This window comes from Eretmochelys imbricata, chromosome 1 (assembly GCF_965152235.1).
Source record: "Eretmochelys imbricata isolate rEreImb1 chromosome 1, rEreImb1.hap1, whole genome shotgun sequence".
Taxonomy (NCBI): Eukaryota; Metazoa; Chordata; order Testudines; family Cheloniidae; genus Eretmochelys; species Eretmochelys imbricata.
The window spans coordinates 274,597,930-274,615,405 of NC_135572.1; the positions used below are offsets into that span (position 1 = coordinate 274,597,930).

Sequence of the window (17,476 nt, forward strand, 5' to 3'; positions counted from 1 at the left end):
CAGATAACTGGTACTAACCAGTACGGGGCTCCTCCAGCACTGGCAAACTAATTTTCAGTTTTTAAGAAGGTTAATAGGCAAAGCATTTTTGTGTGAGGTTAATTTAGGCCTGGTTGACACTTAAAAATTAGATCAACATAGTTATGTGTAGAATAACTATGAAATTAAAGAATTAGAGTTAGCTTAAGTTTGGTTAAGAAAATGTGTTGTAAAGAAAGGCCCTGACTAGCAAGTAGAAGGAAAGCCTTGAAAACAATGAATTGTAAGGCCAAAATGAATGGAGTAGAGAGGATGTCTGGTTCAAAAAATAATTAAATGAGATGAGGGAGTTTCTAAAAAGAAGGCCTCTGACCAATAAAGGTGACTGAAGATGATTTTAAATAAGACAAAGAGAATGTGTCTTTAAAAGGAGCCAACATGGACCTTCCCGCCCCACATACCAGTGTTATCTTAAAAGTAAAGCCTATCTGAATCCAGGTGCAACAAAAAAGCTGTTGGTCAACAGGAAGGAGGGGAAGAGAAAAGGAGGGAAAAAAAGACTGTAAATCTTATCTGGATTAAAACTGAAAAGTAGAATCAATGGCCTCAAATTAGGTGTTAGCTAAAGAGGTATTTGGCTATGACATCATTTGTTTGTTGAAGGGAATAAAATTGTTTTTTTTTTTAATTTTAAGGCTCTCTGTCAGACCATGCTGGAGCACACCAGGATGAGATGGGTTTTCCCTAGGTCTGGTCTATTTGTCAGCATGCTGACCACATGCTTATGAATACTTTGTTACTGTGTCGGATACATTGATGGCTTATTTTTAGGCTGTTAGCCATGTTTAGAGCAATTGTATAAAATGTACAGAATATAAAATACGTGACCTTTAGACTTAAAGGAATTTATGGTTACATTAGTGTCTGGTGGTCTCACATTATATTAATAATTGTAGTATTATTAATAAATTCCACCACTATGTCACTTGGGCTGTGAAAAATTTAATCCCCTGACCACCATAGTTAGGTGGACCTAACCCTCTGTGCAGCCATGGCTAGGTTAATAGAAGAATTCTTCCATCAGCCTAGCTACTTCCTTTCAGAGAGGTGGATTAACTACATCAATGGAAAAATCCTGTCCTTTACTACAGAGGCACAACTGCAGCACCATAGTTGTGCCGTTACAGATGCTGTATTGCAGATGTGCCCTGAGGCAACATGATCCAGGGGTGTACTTAAAGAAAAAACAAACAAACAATCTCTATATTACATTGGCTATAGCTGCATTTAGGGGATATTAACCCTTGAACCATATAATCCTGTATCCTTCTGAATAAAAAGATGACTCAAAATAAGTTATACAGTTAAAATAATTTAGGCACCATTGTCTATATCCTTTTGAATTATTTTCCCTCTGAAGTACTCTAGTTTCTTAGCATCCTTGTCTAGTAAAACAAAAATAGAAAAACTTAAGTACTATTTTGTCTGGATTGTCATATTATATATATTTATTTAGTTTAGTTTGCTTACATTTATGTATTTTACCTGTAAGGTTTTATCAGCACCACAAGAAGCTATTCTCTGTCCATCCTTGGAAAAACACGCATGATAAACTGCATCTGTATGGGGACGGACAACCAAACGGGAGAGGTTCTTCATGGGTTTTTTATTTCTACAACACAGAAATAATAGTCAATGATTTAAGAAAAATACTAATAAGTGAGGTTTCTTCTTTCAATCTAATCCACACAAAAAATACTTGTACATCTATGTTTTGCAGAGCACTTTAATATCTTTCACTTTTGTCTTCCAGATTTCAGGGCATAAGAGTAACGTATATTGTAACCTGCCACATGCATTATAAGGGCTCGGATAGCTATATGATCTGATCATCCAAAAGTGGGATAACGTTTTATGAAGAGTTAACGTTCACCTATGTGTTAAGTTGTTGCTCACTAGTAGGGCACTTTCCTTCCAAAAGCGTATTTAGGACAAGTATAGAATCACAGATGTATAGGACTGGAAGGGACCTCAATAGGTCATCTAATCCAGTCCCCTGCACTCAAGGCAGGACTAAGTAATAACTAGACCATTCCTGACAGGTGTTTGTCTAACTTATTCTTAAAAATCTCCAATGACTTATATTCCACAACCTCCCTAAGCAATTTATTCCAGTGCTTAATTACTCTGACAGTTAGGAAGTTTTCCCTAATGTTCAACCTAAGCCTACCTTGCTGCAATTTAAGCCCATTGCTTCTTGTCCTACCCTCAAAGGTTAAGAACAATTTTTCTCCCTCCTCCTTGTAACAACCTCTTATGTACTTGAAAACAGTTATGTCCCCCCTCAGTCTTCCAGATTAAACAAATCCAATTTTTTTCAATTTTTCCTCATAGGTCATGTTTTATAGACCTTTAATCATTTTTGTTGCTCTCCTCTGGACTTTCTCCAATTTGTCCATATCTTTACTGAAATATGGCACTCAGAACCAGACAAAATACTCCAGTTGAGATCTTAGCGCTGAATAGAGTGGAAGAATTACTTCTCATGACTTGCTTACAACACTCCTGCTAATACATCCCAGAATGATGTTCACTTTTTTTGCAAGTGTTATGCTGTTGATTGTCATTTAGCTTGTGATCCACAATAACCCTCAGATCCCTTTCCACAGTACTCCTTCCAAGGAAGTCATTTCCCATTTTGTATGTGTGTAATTGAATGTTCCTTCCTAAGTGGAGTACTTTGCATTTGTCCTTATTGAAAGTCAGACTATTTACTTCAGACAATGATCTGGACAAACATTTCTCCAGTTTGTCCAGATCATTTTGAATTTTAATCCTATCTTCCAAAGCATTTGCAATCCCTCCCATGTATGTCTTCTAAGGGTGTTCAAATCCCACCTTCCCTCCCAAGACTTATCTCCATACATGTTACATTTTCTGTTGATATCTATCTATCTATCTATCTATCTTCCTTCCTTCTTATGGTTTCTTTCCATACCTACATGAATTGCTGTTTTCAGCACTAAGAACCAAACCTTACAGTCTACAGTTTAGGTATAGAAGTAAAAAACAAACAACAACTACCTACTGTGATGGGGCAAGGCCAGATGGCTATAGAAAAGTAGTGGGAGATAGATATATTAGCTCCAGGCTAAACAAATCCTTGGTACCAGGATAAGTTAAATGGCAGCTGCTCCAGGTCACTTAAGACACCTGGGGCCAATTAAGAACTTTCCAGAAGGGAGACCGCTAGGTTGATTGGGACACCTGAAGCCAATCAGGGACTGGCTGAAACTAGTTAAAAGCCTCCCAGTTAGTAAGGTGGGGGCGGATGTCAGGAGCTGTGGGAGGAAGTTGCACTGTTGGAGAGACTGAGCAGTACACACCATACCAGGCACAAGGAAGGAGGCCCTGAGGTAAGGGTGAAGTGGAGTCTGAGGAAGTGGGGGCTGCCGTGGGGAAGTAGCCTAGGGAATTGTACATGTCATGTTTCTAAAAGGTCAGCTACCATAGATGATACTATTAGAGCCCGAGCCCAGGCTCCCCCCTTTCCCCCCCGATAATCACTGAGACTGGGAGACAACAGAGACTGTGCAAGGGAGGACAGCTTCTCACCTCCCTTGCTGGCTTATGATGAAAACGGCTCAGTAGACTGTGACCCTTGTCTCTAGAGAGAGAAGGGTTATGTGGAGGGTCAAAATGAGCCTCTGAGGCTAGTGAAATCTGCCAAGAAACGCAGGGGATTAGTCCTGCTTTGAGCAGGGGGTTGGACTAGATGACCTCCTGAGGTCCCTTCCAACCCCGATATTCTATGACCCACTGAGACAAGGACAGAGCTTTGTCACAACTGGTGTTAAAAGTGGGATTTCATACAGCGTGGCGGAAGAAAGGAGGTTTAAAAATAAAAGTGCACTGGGGTTTTGGATTTTTTTTTTTTTTTGTTTGCTTTGTACCACAGTGGAGGATGTGGTAAGAGCTCTGGTACAAGCCACAGCAGCCCAGCAGGAGGCCACCCGGTTCAGGCAATGGTGCAACAGGAGTCTATGCGGCTACAGCAGGAAACCAATCAATTACTGATGAGTCAGATGACCCAAGATCGTGCCTTCTTGGGAGAGGTGGACGACAAGCTGAACATCCACCCAAGCCCGAGGTCTGACGGGATGCGAACCCTGAGGGCCACTGATTGTTTGCCAAAGATGACATCAGGAGATGACGTAGAAGCATATCTCCTCTCATTTGAAAGGACTGCTCAGCGTGAGGCGTAGCCCCAAGAGCAGCGGGCCAGCATTCTCGCCCCTTTTTTGTGTGGAGAGGCCCAGAAGGCCTACTTTGATTTGCCTGCCATGGATGCCATGGACTATACCCGTCTGAAGGCAGAGATCCTAGCACAATCAGGGGTGACGGCAGCAGTAAGGGCCCAGAGGTTCCATGAGTGGAATACCAGGAACAAACCCCTGAGGTCCCAGCTATTCAACCTCATACACCTTGCGCGGAAGTGGTTACAGTCCAAGGTGTGCAGCCCAGAAGAGATTTTGGAGACCCTGGTCAAGGACCATTACATGTGGGGACTGCCGCCAGATCTCCGCAAATGGTAAGGCCAGAACGATCCGTCCACGTACAACGAGATGATCACGCTGGTAGAAAGATGGATGACAGCCAGGGAACTGACCCAACTACCCAAGGAAGGCCCCTTTCGAAGCAAGCACCTGACCCCACCCCTGGAAGGTTGGTCAGCCAAACCCCTGGGGAGTCCTAGGTGGAAGGGGAGGGGGGGGGCGAAAACCAGCAGGGACCCCAGAAGGAAGGGATTAGCCTGAGTGGAGAGAACTCCGAGACTAAACCCCCTAACCCCCGGGATAGGGGAGTGACTAAAAGCAATTATAGATGTTATGCATGTGGGGAGTGGGGACACATAGCAGCACAGTGTCCCAGCACCGAGGAGCCTATGCAATGTAACTTGAAGGATTGGGAGGTCCTATGCTCCCTTATCCACCTCGCGGGGGTCGGATTAGCCTCGCATAATTACACCAGGCCAGTGAGGATAAATGGAGCAGGGACTATAGCGCTTGTGGACTCTCGGAGTGCTATCACCCTCATATCGGGTAAGCTGGTAAAAAGTAGTCAGCTGCTACAAGCCAAACGCGTAGCAGTGACATGCGTGAATGGGGCTGTGAGCCATTACCCCACCATCCCGGTGGAGATAGAAGTTTAGGGGAACCCCATTGAGGTGACAGTGGGCGTACTTTCTAAACTCCCATATCCTGTAGTCACTGGGAGGGACTATCCAGGGTTTGATAATTTATTTCCCCTGGAGAGGCTGGAGGGAGGTGGGGACCCTGAGGACAGCAACTCATCACTGGGGGCATGTCAGCTCCCGATGTTCGCTGAGACTTCTCAGGATCTGTTCTCAGCCCCCCCACAAAGACCAAAAAAGAGAGGAAGGCTGTGAAGGCCTTGGGAACCCGGATCCTGACCCAGGACCAGAAAACCTCCCTAGTAGGCAGATGGACGCGAGCAGCCAACAGAGAAACTCCCACCACGGAAGGTGAGCCAGAGGCTGCCCCCAGCCATGACGGCGGTGAGCCGTTGGAAGAAGCAGAAGCCAGCCCCTGGGAGCTTGGGCAGGTTAGTCCCGGGAGAGAGACTTTTGGGCAGGACCAGGCGGAGGACCCCAGATATGATAACGCCAGGCAAGAGGTGGCAGAGATCGATGAGATACCCGTGGATGGGAAGATCTGGGGTTCCGGACCCTACTTTATAGTGAAGAAAGATCTCCTGTACTGCGTGGTGCAAATGCAGGCGCAAGAGATACAACAACTTCTGGTGCCATGAAAACATCAAAAAGCCATATTAAGTCTCGCCCATAGTCACCCATTTGGAGGACACCTAGGGGTAGAGAAAACCCAGGCATGGATCCTGTGGTGGTTCTTCTGGCCAGGAGTACATGAAGATGTCCGGCGATACTGCACCTCTTGTCCAGAATGTCAGTTACATAGCCCTTGCCCACACTTGCGGGCTCTTTTAATACCTCTTCCAATAATAGAGGTTCCTTTCGAACGCATAGCCATGGATCTGGTAGGGCCCCTAGAGAAGACAGCTCAGGGCCACCAACATGTACTTGTACTGGACTATGCAACACAGCTTCCAAGACAATAGCTAAGGCACTAGTACAGATCTTTGCCTGGGTTGGGCTACCCAGGGAGATACTGACTGATCAAGGGACACCTTTCGTGTCCAAGTTGATGAAAGATCTCTGTTCGTTGCTTCACGTACAAGCCCTACAGACCTCTGTATAGCACCTGCAAACAGATGGCCTTGTGGAAAGTTTCAATAGGACCCTCAAGGCCATGATCAGGAAAGTGGTGAGCCGGGATGGGAAAGATTGGGATACCCTATTGCTTTACCTCATGTTCGCCATCCAGGAGGTTCCACAAGCATCCACGGGTTTCTCTCCATTCGAACTACTATATGGGTGCCCCCCCCGGGCATATTGGATATAGCCAGAGAAGCCTGGGAAGAGGAGCCAAATCCAGGAAGGAACATAGCTGAGCATGTACTGCAGATGAGAGATCGGATAGCCCTAGTTACGCCCATTGTACGGGAACACTTGGAGAGAGCACAGGAGACCCAACGAACCCATTATAACCACCAAGCGAAGCTTCGACAGTTCCAACCAGGGGATCGGGTGATAGTACTGGTGCCCAGAGCAGAAAGTAAATTGTTGGCCCAGTGGCAGGGACCCTATGATGTAATCGAAGCCGTGGGAGAGGTGAACTATAAGGTGCAGCAGCCAGGCTGCCGGAAACTGGAGCAAATTTACCACATCAATCTTCTAAAACCTTGGCACGATCGAGAGGCATGCTTAGTCACACAGGAGAACCTCCCCTCGGAGGGTAACTTACACGAGCAATTGAGGATATCATCCGACTTGACGCCGATCCAAAAGATCGAGGCAGCCGACATGATTAATCACAACCGAGATGTGTTCTCTACAAAACCAGGGTGGACGACTCAGACCTATCACCATATCCACACAATCCCCGGAGCCAAGGTAACATTGAGACCCTACCGAATCCCAGCAGCCAAAAGAAAAGAAATTGAGGCCCAAATAAAGAAAATGTTAGAATTAAGGATTATTGAAGAATCTTAGTCAGTGGTCCAGTCCAATTGTTCTAGTGCCTAAACCTAGATTTACCAAGATTCTGTAATGACTTTCGCCAACTGAATGAAATATCCCACTTTGATGCATACCCCATTCCACGCATCGACGAACTGGGTGACCGACTGGGTAGTGCCCGATTCCTGATTACACTGGATCTGACAAAAGGGTACTGGCAGATTCCTCTGACCAAAGAAGCTAAAGAAAAGACAGTGTTCTTTCCTTTTGCTATTCCAGTACACCGTCCTCCCTTCTGGGCTACATGGGGCCCCAACCACATTCCAGCGCCTCATAGATGAGCTGCTGTGCCCCCATACTAGTTATGCAGCCGCATACCTAGATGATGTCATCATCCATACACCAGACTTGGGGACCCACTTAGAGAAAGTTGAGGCAGTACTGCGCACCTTAAGGCAGGCTGGCCTCACTGCTAATCCCGCTAAATGCGCCATAGGGCTAGCAGAGGCTAGGTACCTGGGATATATTGTGGGAAGGGGCATAGTGAAGCCCCAAAAGAATAAGCTAGAGGCAATTCAAAACTGGCCCCGGCCGACCCGAAAGAAGGAGGTCTGCATGTTCCTAGGCGTGGTAGTTTTATTCCCCACTTTGCCACTAGGGCAAGTCCCCTAACGGACCTGGTGAAGGCCTGAAGTCCAGACATGGTAAAGTAGACCGATGCAGCAGAGGGGGCATTCACAGACCTCTGGACGGCCCTCTGTAATGACCCCGTACTCATAGCCCCGGATTTTAACAAGCAATTTATTTTACAAACAGACGCTTCTGAGGTGGGGTTGGGAGCGGTTCTGTCGCAAATGGTGGGAGAAGAGGAACACCCGGCCCTCTACCTAAGCAGAAAGCTTTTCCCAAGAGAACAGAAATACGCAGTAGTCGAGAGAATGCCTTGCTGTCAAATGGGCTATGGAGACACTGTGTTATTACCTCTTAGGCCGGCGATTTACTCTTGTGACGGACCATGCACTCCTCCAGTGGATGCAGCGGAATAAGTAAAAGAATGCAAGGGTCACCAGGTGGTTCTTATCCTTCCAACCATTCCAGTTCTGCATATGACACAGGGCTGGATGCCACCATGGTAATGCTGATGTTCTGTCACGAGCATACTGCCTGGCATCCCAAGATGCCCAACTCTATGGTGTTGAGCAGAGCGGGGGGGATATGTGATGGGGCAAGGCCAGATGGCTATAGAAAAGTAGTGGGAGATAGATTTATTAGCTCCAGGCTAAACAAATCCTTGGTACCAGGTTAAGTTAAATGGCAGCTACTCCAGGTCACTTAAGACACCTGGGGCCAAATAAGAACTTTCCAGAAGGCAGGGAGAACACTAGGTTGATTGGGACACCTGAAGCCAATCAGGGACTGGCTGAAACTAGTTAAAAGCCTCCCAGTTAGTAAGGTGGGGGTGGATGTCAGGAGCTGTGGGAGGAAGTTGCGCTGTTGGAGGGACTGAGCAGTACACACCATATCAGGCACAAGGAAGGAGGCCCTGAGGTAAGGGTGAAGTGGAGCCTGAGGAAGTGGGGGCTGCTGGGGGGAAATAGCCCAGGGAATTGTACATGTCATGTTTCTAAAAGGTCAGCTACCATAGATGATATTATTAAGGTCCCTGGGCTGGAGGCTGGAGTAGAGGGTGGGCCCAGGCTCCCCCCCCCCGATTAATCACTGAGACTGGGAGACAACAGAGACTGTGCAAGGGAGGACAGCTTCTTACCTCCCTTGCTGGCTTATGATGAAAATGGCTCAGACTGTGACCCTTGTCTCTAGAGAGAGAAGGGTTACGTGGAGGGTCACAGTGAGCCTCTCAGGCTAGTGAAATCCGCCAAGAAACGCGGGACCCACGGAGTCAAGGACAGAGCTTTGTCACACTATCCACCCCAATTGAATTAACTTGCCATATTATCTTTTCGGCCTTTTTGAAATAATTTTTAGATTTACAATTCCTCAAATAGCTGCATTTCTTTTTCTTATCAAAATCATAATGCTCTCTAAAAGTGTTTGTGGATTAATTGTACATAGAAAATAGTTTTCAGAAGAGTTGTTTAGTTTCCCGGTATGCAAGAAACCAGTATATCAAGACAGTTTGTAACTACTTACATCCATTCCAGGTAAAATGCTCCTTTAACAATTTCTTGCTGGGCTTGCAGTTTAGCTTGTTGATACACTTCTGAAGTCTCTGGTTGACACAGCCCTAACTGTATGATGTTAGGAAATGGCTGCCTTCCAAGAAGGTGCCCGTTTAAAGACAGAAATTCCTGAAAGTTTTCACGTACTATGCTATCCTGTGAACGAAACAGGTATGTTTGATAATATAGTCAGAACTGAACATGGACATTTTTCAAACATATTATTCATATTTTTGCATCTTGCATAATAATTCTAATCTTTCAGAAGTGTAGTTTATATTTAGTCCTGGAGCAAACAGATTTAATAAAACGGAATATTTGGAAGTAACCTCCGTATTACACTGATTCCCCCAGAATAATAGGCCAGATACCATCACTTTTACTCACAATGAGTAGTCCCTTAATCCCAAAACAGCTCTCAAAGTCAACCAGTTATTTCACAGAGCAAGGGTGACAGAATCTGTCCCAACAGGATGTGGGGACTACAGGAACCCTACCAGTGTTACTTCTTACTAATTATAATTATTCAACATTTTTACAAGCTCTACATAAATTACGATTTATTTATTTTCAGTCTTCACACTGACTATATACATTATGGTCTGTTACTCATCTACATATTAAATGTCCAAGAATTTATTTTTTCTTCCCCAACCTACAGGCTTTACTGTAAGGCAACTCCATAGTTCACCACTCTTTCCTTTGGCCTCTAACCAATTAATTATTTTTAATAACCTGAAATCAAACAGAAAAACAGGGTCTGGTTAGAGACTTAGTCATTTATCTTAAAGTAACATACCTTCTGATCCAATATATGACTATATTCTACATATTCATGAATCAAATGGGCAGGCCCTACCAACTCTGTTTTTGCTTTTATCCAATGTAGAGAAAACATGAGAGCACAAAGCTCCTGTAAGAAAAAGAAATGAGTTTAACAAATATATATATGGAAAAAAGTTATTGCATATATAAAATTGTTGTGTCTAGCATTTTTTAAATGTGTACAGTAAAAATCAACATCCCTGTAAGGCTTCAAAGCTTAAATAGACTGACATCAAAGGAAAAAAACACCATATTAAAAGAAGCCATAAAAATCTAAAATTTATTACTGGCAAAGTTTAAGGACAGGCCTCATCAGTTACGAACACTTAAAGAGAGAGTCAGAGACAGCTATGTAAGATCCTGAAAGAGGGATCCTCAGCCAGAGCCTGAAGTTACTTAGTACTGTGACATATGGAAAGAGAGGAAGGATAAACTTTGCAAATATTAGTTTGTTAAATGTTCAAAAACAAGAATAGTGTCCAACAGAACGTCCCACAAAGATTGACAGAAGACTTTTTAAAGCTTTCGCAGTCCTGAAAAAAATCAGAAGTATAACTACTATGCATAAAGCTGCCATTGCCAAACTTTAAAGCAGTTTCAGGGTAAAATAACCAAAATGGATGGAATAAATTCTGTCTAGCAAAAGGATGAAGCTGTTTCTAACATCACCTCTATTGTGCATTAACCTGATTATCCAAGAGCACTACACTATATAAAACTAGTTAGCTCTATTTTAGCAGAGAAGAAGTTTATAACTTGAAAAACTGGTCGACAGACTTTAATGCCCCTCCTACAGTAGCAAGTGTTACTGCCACTTCTAAGCAGAGAAATATTTATAATAGTGAGAGAGGAGGGGAAGGGAAATATTCCATAAAGTAAGTGAGATTGAAAACCCTAACCACTTCTTTGAAGAATTTGAATGCCTTGTATCCCAGATATGGACACAGGACATTTTGTTTTGAATGTGTCCTAGCCAGCGAGTAACTGATCTTTAAAGAAACGTCCCATTACAAAAAATTAAAATGAAAAGTTATGAAAATTATATTTTATGTAAATTACATATGGCTGACCAGCTGTTACTTTTTTCGGATTCCATCTCTTAGTAATCTTTTTCCAAGCATCCCCAATTTACCCTACCAGATTATTTTTGTTACTTTCTGGTAGCACCAGTCTAAGTGTAGAAATGAAAGACAATCCTATGCTTCAAAGTTTACAACTTAAAAAAAACAAAACAACCCTATAATTTTTTTTTTATGCTTGAGCACAAATGGAGTTTCAAGAGACTACAACATGAATAAGGACCCTGCAAACAAATTATCTCTTACTTATACAAATAATTAGAAACCTAAAACCTGATGAAAACATTTCTAAATTTGAAACTGACAAAAGTTCAAAACTCAAAAACAAAAAATGGGAGAAGCTGATGTAGTTTTCCATAAAGCGTCCCCTCCCATTTTTCATCCAATTATAGAGCTAACTGAAATTTTTCATATTTTGAAAAAAATACAAATAGGAAGAAAAAATTAAATGACAAAATTTCTCTTTTTGACCACTGTCAAACAGAATACAAAACCCAGTAAGTAAGATAGATGAAGGCATCGATGTAGATATCCCCCAACTCCATATCCACAGAATGGCTCACATACAACATAACAGAACTATGGTGAGAGCAAAAATTAAATCTGATGAGATAGTTAATCTAAACTATTTCCCCTCCCTCAGGATTTCCCCCTAGCTAAAACAAGCTACTTGTAATATAAGAAGGAAGCAGTATGGCGAATCTGAAGTATTTAAAAATCACGAGGTAGGTGTCCCAGTTCAGGACAACTGCACCTGTATTTCACTGCAGTGATCCATCAAGGGGCATGCATTCTCCGGCTTCCAGCTCCCCAGCCATTACCTCTCTTGGGTGGAGACCTGCGTCTCTCTCCCTTCTGACTAGGGTATTTCCAAGCTGCACAGTTCTCTGCCTTTACTGTATTATTCTCAGAAAGGGTCTCTGCCTAAGCAGGTTTGCTTACTTTCTCTTCAGAGAGTAATAACAGAGTGATTACCTAGAGTTATAAGTTACCACATAGCTCTTTCTATTTATTCCTAGGGCAAAGGCAGTAAGTACGGAAAAAACATTAAAAACCATAAGTGAAACTACATGCATGCTAATAAGCTTACCAGAGATCAACCCAACTTGAACATGGGCTCTGTCAGGTGATTAGTCCTTAAAATGCACAAAGGCGTTTCTTCTACAAGTTCATAACAGACCCAGCCAGTAGGCCAAGTCCTTTGAATCCTTCCCTAAGGATTGGGGACCTCTGGTGGACCAGTGGTCCTGCCCATTTGCTGGATCAAGAAGGCCCCGAGTCTGTTTGAAACCAGGCTATTTTATCCAAAAATCGTCTTTGTCTGTGGCTCCCTGGAAAATCCAGTTTGAACTAGTATATTGAAATCTCTCCAGTGCATGGCTTCAAAATGATGATAATCAAAGGAATTACATTAGCATACCCCCTCCTCCTAGAGAAGTTGCATATAATCTCACAACACCACAAATACCTGCATTTTTAATACAATGAACTACAACAACATTAATCTTAACTCAATGAGATTTAATTTAATTAATTAAAGTTTGTCCACGATATTGTCCTCTGCCACATTAGGCTCCCAAAAAACCATGAAATTTTAAAATAATAAAGTTGGGGTTCTTATTTTTTTTTTTTATTTTTGAGCCTTTAAGGTTCATGTTGTTAAACTTTTCTCTGAAATTATGAGACAGCTAGAAAGTTTTTTAAATGAACAAAGATGTGGCATAACCACCTGATTCTAAGAGCTGGGGCTTGGTTTTTGTGTAAAAACACAAAACACAATGACAACAACAAAAGCCAACAAAAATCAACCAACACCACACCAAATATTAAAGACTTGCAATGAAATTACAGGATTTTGCAACATTGAGGAGGAGACTTTTGTAGGAAACAGTTATGTAGGGAGACAATATGTGGTTGTGGGAGAAAGGAGAGAGAAAGTACTTAAGTCTGAACTTACATTCTGCATGTTGGCACTAGCCATGTGGTATGCTAGAAAGTTATACCAGTACATACAGTCCTCTTGAGCTGGAGTAGGTATATGTAGTTGATAATGTTTCATGTACTGATTTACTATCTTTTTATGCAGCTCCTGCAACAGCAATAAAATTTTCAATTAATACTATATCAAATCCTGGGCTAAAATATTTCTATTGGTTTTTGGTTTTAAAATATTGTATTGAATGAATTAACTTAAAATTTTAATTACCATTGCTATAAAATGTGCAAGAAGTGAAATAAACATCTAAATTCACTAATCTGAAAGATTAAATTTTTCTCCTGCAACATTTTTCCACAATATCTTTCGGGTAGTCCCATGTCTAAATCAGGACCATATTTTCACTAAAGGAAATCCCGAAGTTCTGGGAACATCACACCATATTTGTCAAACACTGTAAATGTATAAAGCACTTTACAAAATAAAATCACTTTGATCACTGGATCACCAATTAAATCACCCCAGAGTAAGCCTGCAGGGCAAAGTTGTAAATTGATAGATTGTGGATGGGAAGGAGAGTGAAACAAGGCTAATTAACCAATTACCCAGAAAGCAGAAAAAGCACAAGAATGAAGCGCTCAGGAAGGGAGCCTGGGAGGCATTTCAGAGGCGGAGCCGGGAGAGATCACTCAGAGGGAAGATGCATTCTGTCTCCCCCAGCCTTGGCTGAGCGTGCTGTTGCCAAGTGTATGCTATTGTAAATTGTGAGCTGCACAAGTTGTAAAGGTGGTGAGAAAGGACACTGTAAATAAATTGCAAAAGGTGTTCGAGAGAGAGACTTCCAAGCATTTCTTGGCTAAAGAAAAAGAGATGGGAGCAGGACAATGCACTGTTACACCCTTTCTCGTCATTACCTTCCAGAAAATAATGCGATCTATTTTAACTACTACTATGGGTTTAAATAACCAAAATTAATAATAGTTCAGACTTTGCCTGACCTACTTTTAACTTGATTCTCCAAGTTCATCCACTGAGCTTTGAATGTGCTGACCATTTGGTATGTCCAAGATATGAATTTGGAAACATTATGCTCCAATTACGGAACTAAACTGGAAGTGAAACATGGGAAACTATTTTTTTAAGATCTAAATTTTAAAGGTTTTATGCTTGTCAGCCTTGAGTTGTAAAGCCCTTTGTAACTTACATAAGTAACTTTTGTTGTTCTTGTTCTTTCGCTTTCTTTCCTCACTGTTAGTTTTGTTAAATGAGTGTGTGCTAGAAGATGAAGGGAAGAGAATCTGAGAAAAATAGATTATTTGCAATCACTTTCTCATTCCTTCCCTAAGGTTTCATTCAAGAGACCACCAATGTGCACACACTTTTCTATTTTCTGCATTTAAAAGAGACCAAAATAGAAGTGGTAATTCCAGTTCTAGTGTCATCTTAACACTTCTTGATATCATGTAGTGATGTGGATATTGCATCATCTTCTACTAGCAATGGGTTATAGCCAGAGAAACAGAAGACAAGAGAAGAAATATATTTGGGTGTGTTTGGAATTATGTATTTCAATGTCAGCCCAGCTCAATGTTTTCAAATTACTCAGTATCAAAATAGTCAAAAATGAATGACTGAGGGGAAAAAAAACGGTTTAACTTAATAGGCATAATTAAAGTTAACTATTTAGAATCTATCTCTACAAAAATGGTTAATTAACATTCTGTAACATAGGAATGATTTTAGACCATGACTATTTTCTTTTACAGAAGTGTATCTAACACACGAGGCTGACCAATGTTAAAGAGTAAGTATAAACTAGTGGTTACTCTACCTGAAGCTGATTGCAATTCTTCTCTGTGAGGAAGTCAAGTTGAAGATCATGCAAATAATAATGGAATGATTTCCCATTACGATCACAAAATAAGAGAGATTTATTAACAAATTCTTGCAGAATATCTTCAACTTCTTCAGTCTCCATATCCCAAAGAATACAAAGCACCTAAAAAAACATTTTAAAAAATAAAAGGGGTAGGACTAAGGAAGCAATATGACTATTACCCCAAAATTACAAGAGGTCACAAAATTACTTATTTAATTTATAATGCATAAAACTTCTTACACAACAGACAAAACAAAGAGGTCAGTGAAGCGTGGGTGGAGGGATAGCTCAGTGGTTTGAGCATTGGCCTGCTAAACCCAGGGTTGTCAGTTCAATCCTGGAGGGGGCCATTTAGAGATCAGGGCAAAAATTGGGCATTGGTCCAGGGGTTGGACTAGATGACCTCCTGAGGTCCCTTCCAACCCTGATATTCTATGAAAGTTAACTTTTCCATACCAAACTAGATCACAGGTCAATCTAGGTTTACATAAAAATGCACTTTAGGCATTTTATTAGCACTAAATATTGCTAAGAAATGCCTGAAGTTCTTGAGGAGGGATTTCAACCTCCAAAGCAAGCACATATAGAATCTTTGTACATGGCAGAGGGGCACTGCTGGCACACTATCAAAGGCTCGTTCACCTGCACATCCACCAATGTGATATATTTCAGCAATGCCCCTCTGCCATGTACATTGGGCAAACTGGACTGTCTCTACATAAAAGAATAAATGGACACAAATCAGATGTCAAGAATTAACATTCAAAAACCAGTCGGAGAACACTTCAGTCTCTCTGGTCACTCGATTTCTGACCTCAAAGTGACTATCCCTCAACAAAAAAACTTTGAAAACAGACTCCAACAAGAGACTGCTGAATTGGAATTAATTTGCAAATTGGATACAATTAACTTAGGCTTGAATAGAGACTGGGAATGGTTGAGTTATTATAAAAAGTAACCTATTTCCCCTTATTTATTCCTCCTACCCCTCCCCCCCCCACTGTTCCTCAGACGTTCTTGTTAAACCCTGGATTTGTGCTGGAAATGGCCCACCTTGATTATCATATACATTGTAAGGAGAGTGATCACTTTAGATAAGCTATTACCAGCAGAAGAGTAGGGTGGGGGGAGAGAAAACCTTTTGTAGTGATAAACATCCATTTTTTCATGGTTTGTGTGTATAAAAACATCTTCTGTATTTTCCACAGTATGCATCCGATGAAGTGAGCTGTAGCTCTCGAAAGCTTATGCTCAAATAAATTGGTTAGTCTCTAAGGTGCCACAAGTACTCCTTTTCTTTTTACGAATGCCAACTATCTTAAAAAGACAACCTAGGACTTTGGGTATTTGTATCAGAACATAAGAATGGCCATACTAGGTCAGACCAGTGATCCATCTAGCCCAGTGTTCTAGCAATGCCAGGTGCTTCAGAGGGAATGAACAGAACAGGTAATCATCAAGTGATCCATCCCCGGTGGCCCATTCCCATCTTCTGGCAAACAGAGGCTAGGGACACCCAACTGACTTCAGCAGACCTGCATTTTGATCTTTTAATCCATTTCAAAGTATTAGCCTTGATCAACTTATAGTCTATAGTAGAATGCAGTAAGTACATTTCCATTCTGTGCAGATACATCTGGTAAGCACACCCACTGACAGTGTCAGCATCAAAAGGAAAGACCTACCAAACACCTCAGGCAAATCCCAATGATAGGAATCTCTCTTCATATATGAAAGGTACAAAAAGAGAGGTTTCCTTGATCTAATACAGAAATATTTCCCAGACACACCATTTTGAATGTAGTCACAAACTGACTGAAGTCACAAAGATACAAAACCCTCATTCTACACATTAGGGGGTCTTAAAGTAGGATTCTCTGGTGATGTTACCTCAAAAGCTAATAATGGGTAGGATACGTGGGAAGCTGGAGCTCCAGAAATATTTCTGTTTGAATATGAGTACAATATATTTTCATTTTTTCAGAGTAGGGATCACACATTTTAAATAGCAATTATTTTAATTGTTTTTATTTTACTATTGTACACACAAAGTCAATATTGTATATTTTTGGTAAAAGCCATATGCCATTAGTAACTAATTTCATTTAATAATCTTACCATACCTATGCAGTTTTGAAATAGAAGTCAACCTTGTTTAGTAGTCTGCTTTAAGATGCAAGCTGCATAGGGAGGTAATCAACAAATTTGAAGACAACATTAAAATAAGTGAAAATATATGGTATTCATCAAAAGCCATGATAGGTAGCAACACAGGCTACCATTACAAACACACTGTTTTGGTTCTTGGAGGAGATTGTGCCGGAGGAGGAAATATTGATCAGATTGGGAGTGGGATAGACAGCCCACAAGGGAGAGAGCCTGCGTATGCAGGCTAGGCACTTCCTCCTCCGTTGTCTCTCAGGCTCTCATTTGTCAGCTGGGGTAGAGCAAGGAACTAATTGGCCCGATGCTTGTCCCTCT

General features: G+C 41.7%; 1 protein-coding gene across 3 annotated transcripts in view; it reads right to left on the reverse strand.

Moving 5' to 3' along the window:
* The window catches only part of APAF1 (apoptotic peptidase activating factor 1), a 91,676-nt gene that overhangs the window by 49,735 nt on the left and 24,465 nt on the right, over positions 1-17,476 (reverse strand). For all 3 annotated transcript variants that reach the window (XM_077831815.1, XM_077831825.1, XM_077831834.1), the window contains exons 9-13: positions 14,948-15,115; positions 13,138-13,269; positions 10,076-10,189; positions 9,248-9,432; positions 1,525-1,651 (exon numbers count right to left, since the gene is read on the reverse strand). In XM_077831815.1, the coding sequence (XP_077687941.1) occupies positions 1,525-1,651; positions 9,248-9,432; positions 10,076-10,189; positions 13,138-13,269; positions 14,948-15,115 (726 nt within the window). The remainder of the gene's footprint in view (positions 1-1,524; positions 1,652-9,247; positions 9,433-10,075; positions 10,190-13,137; positions 13,270-14,947; positions 15,116-17,476) is intronic.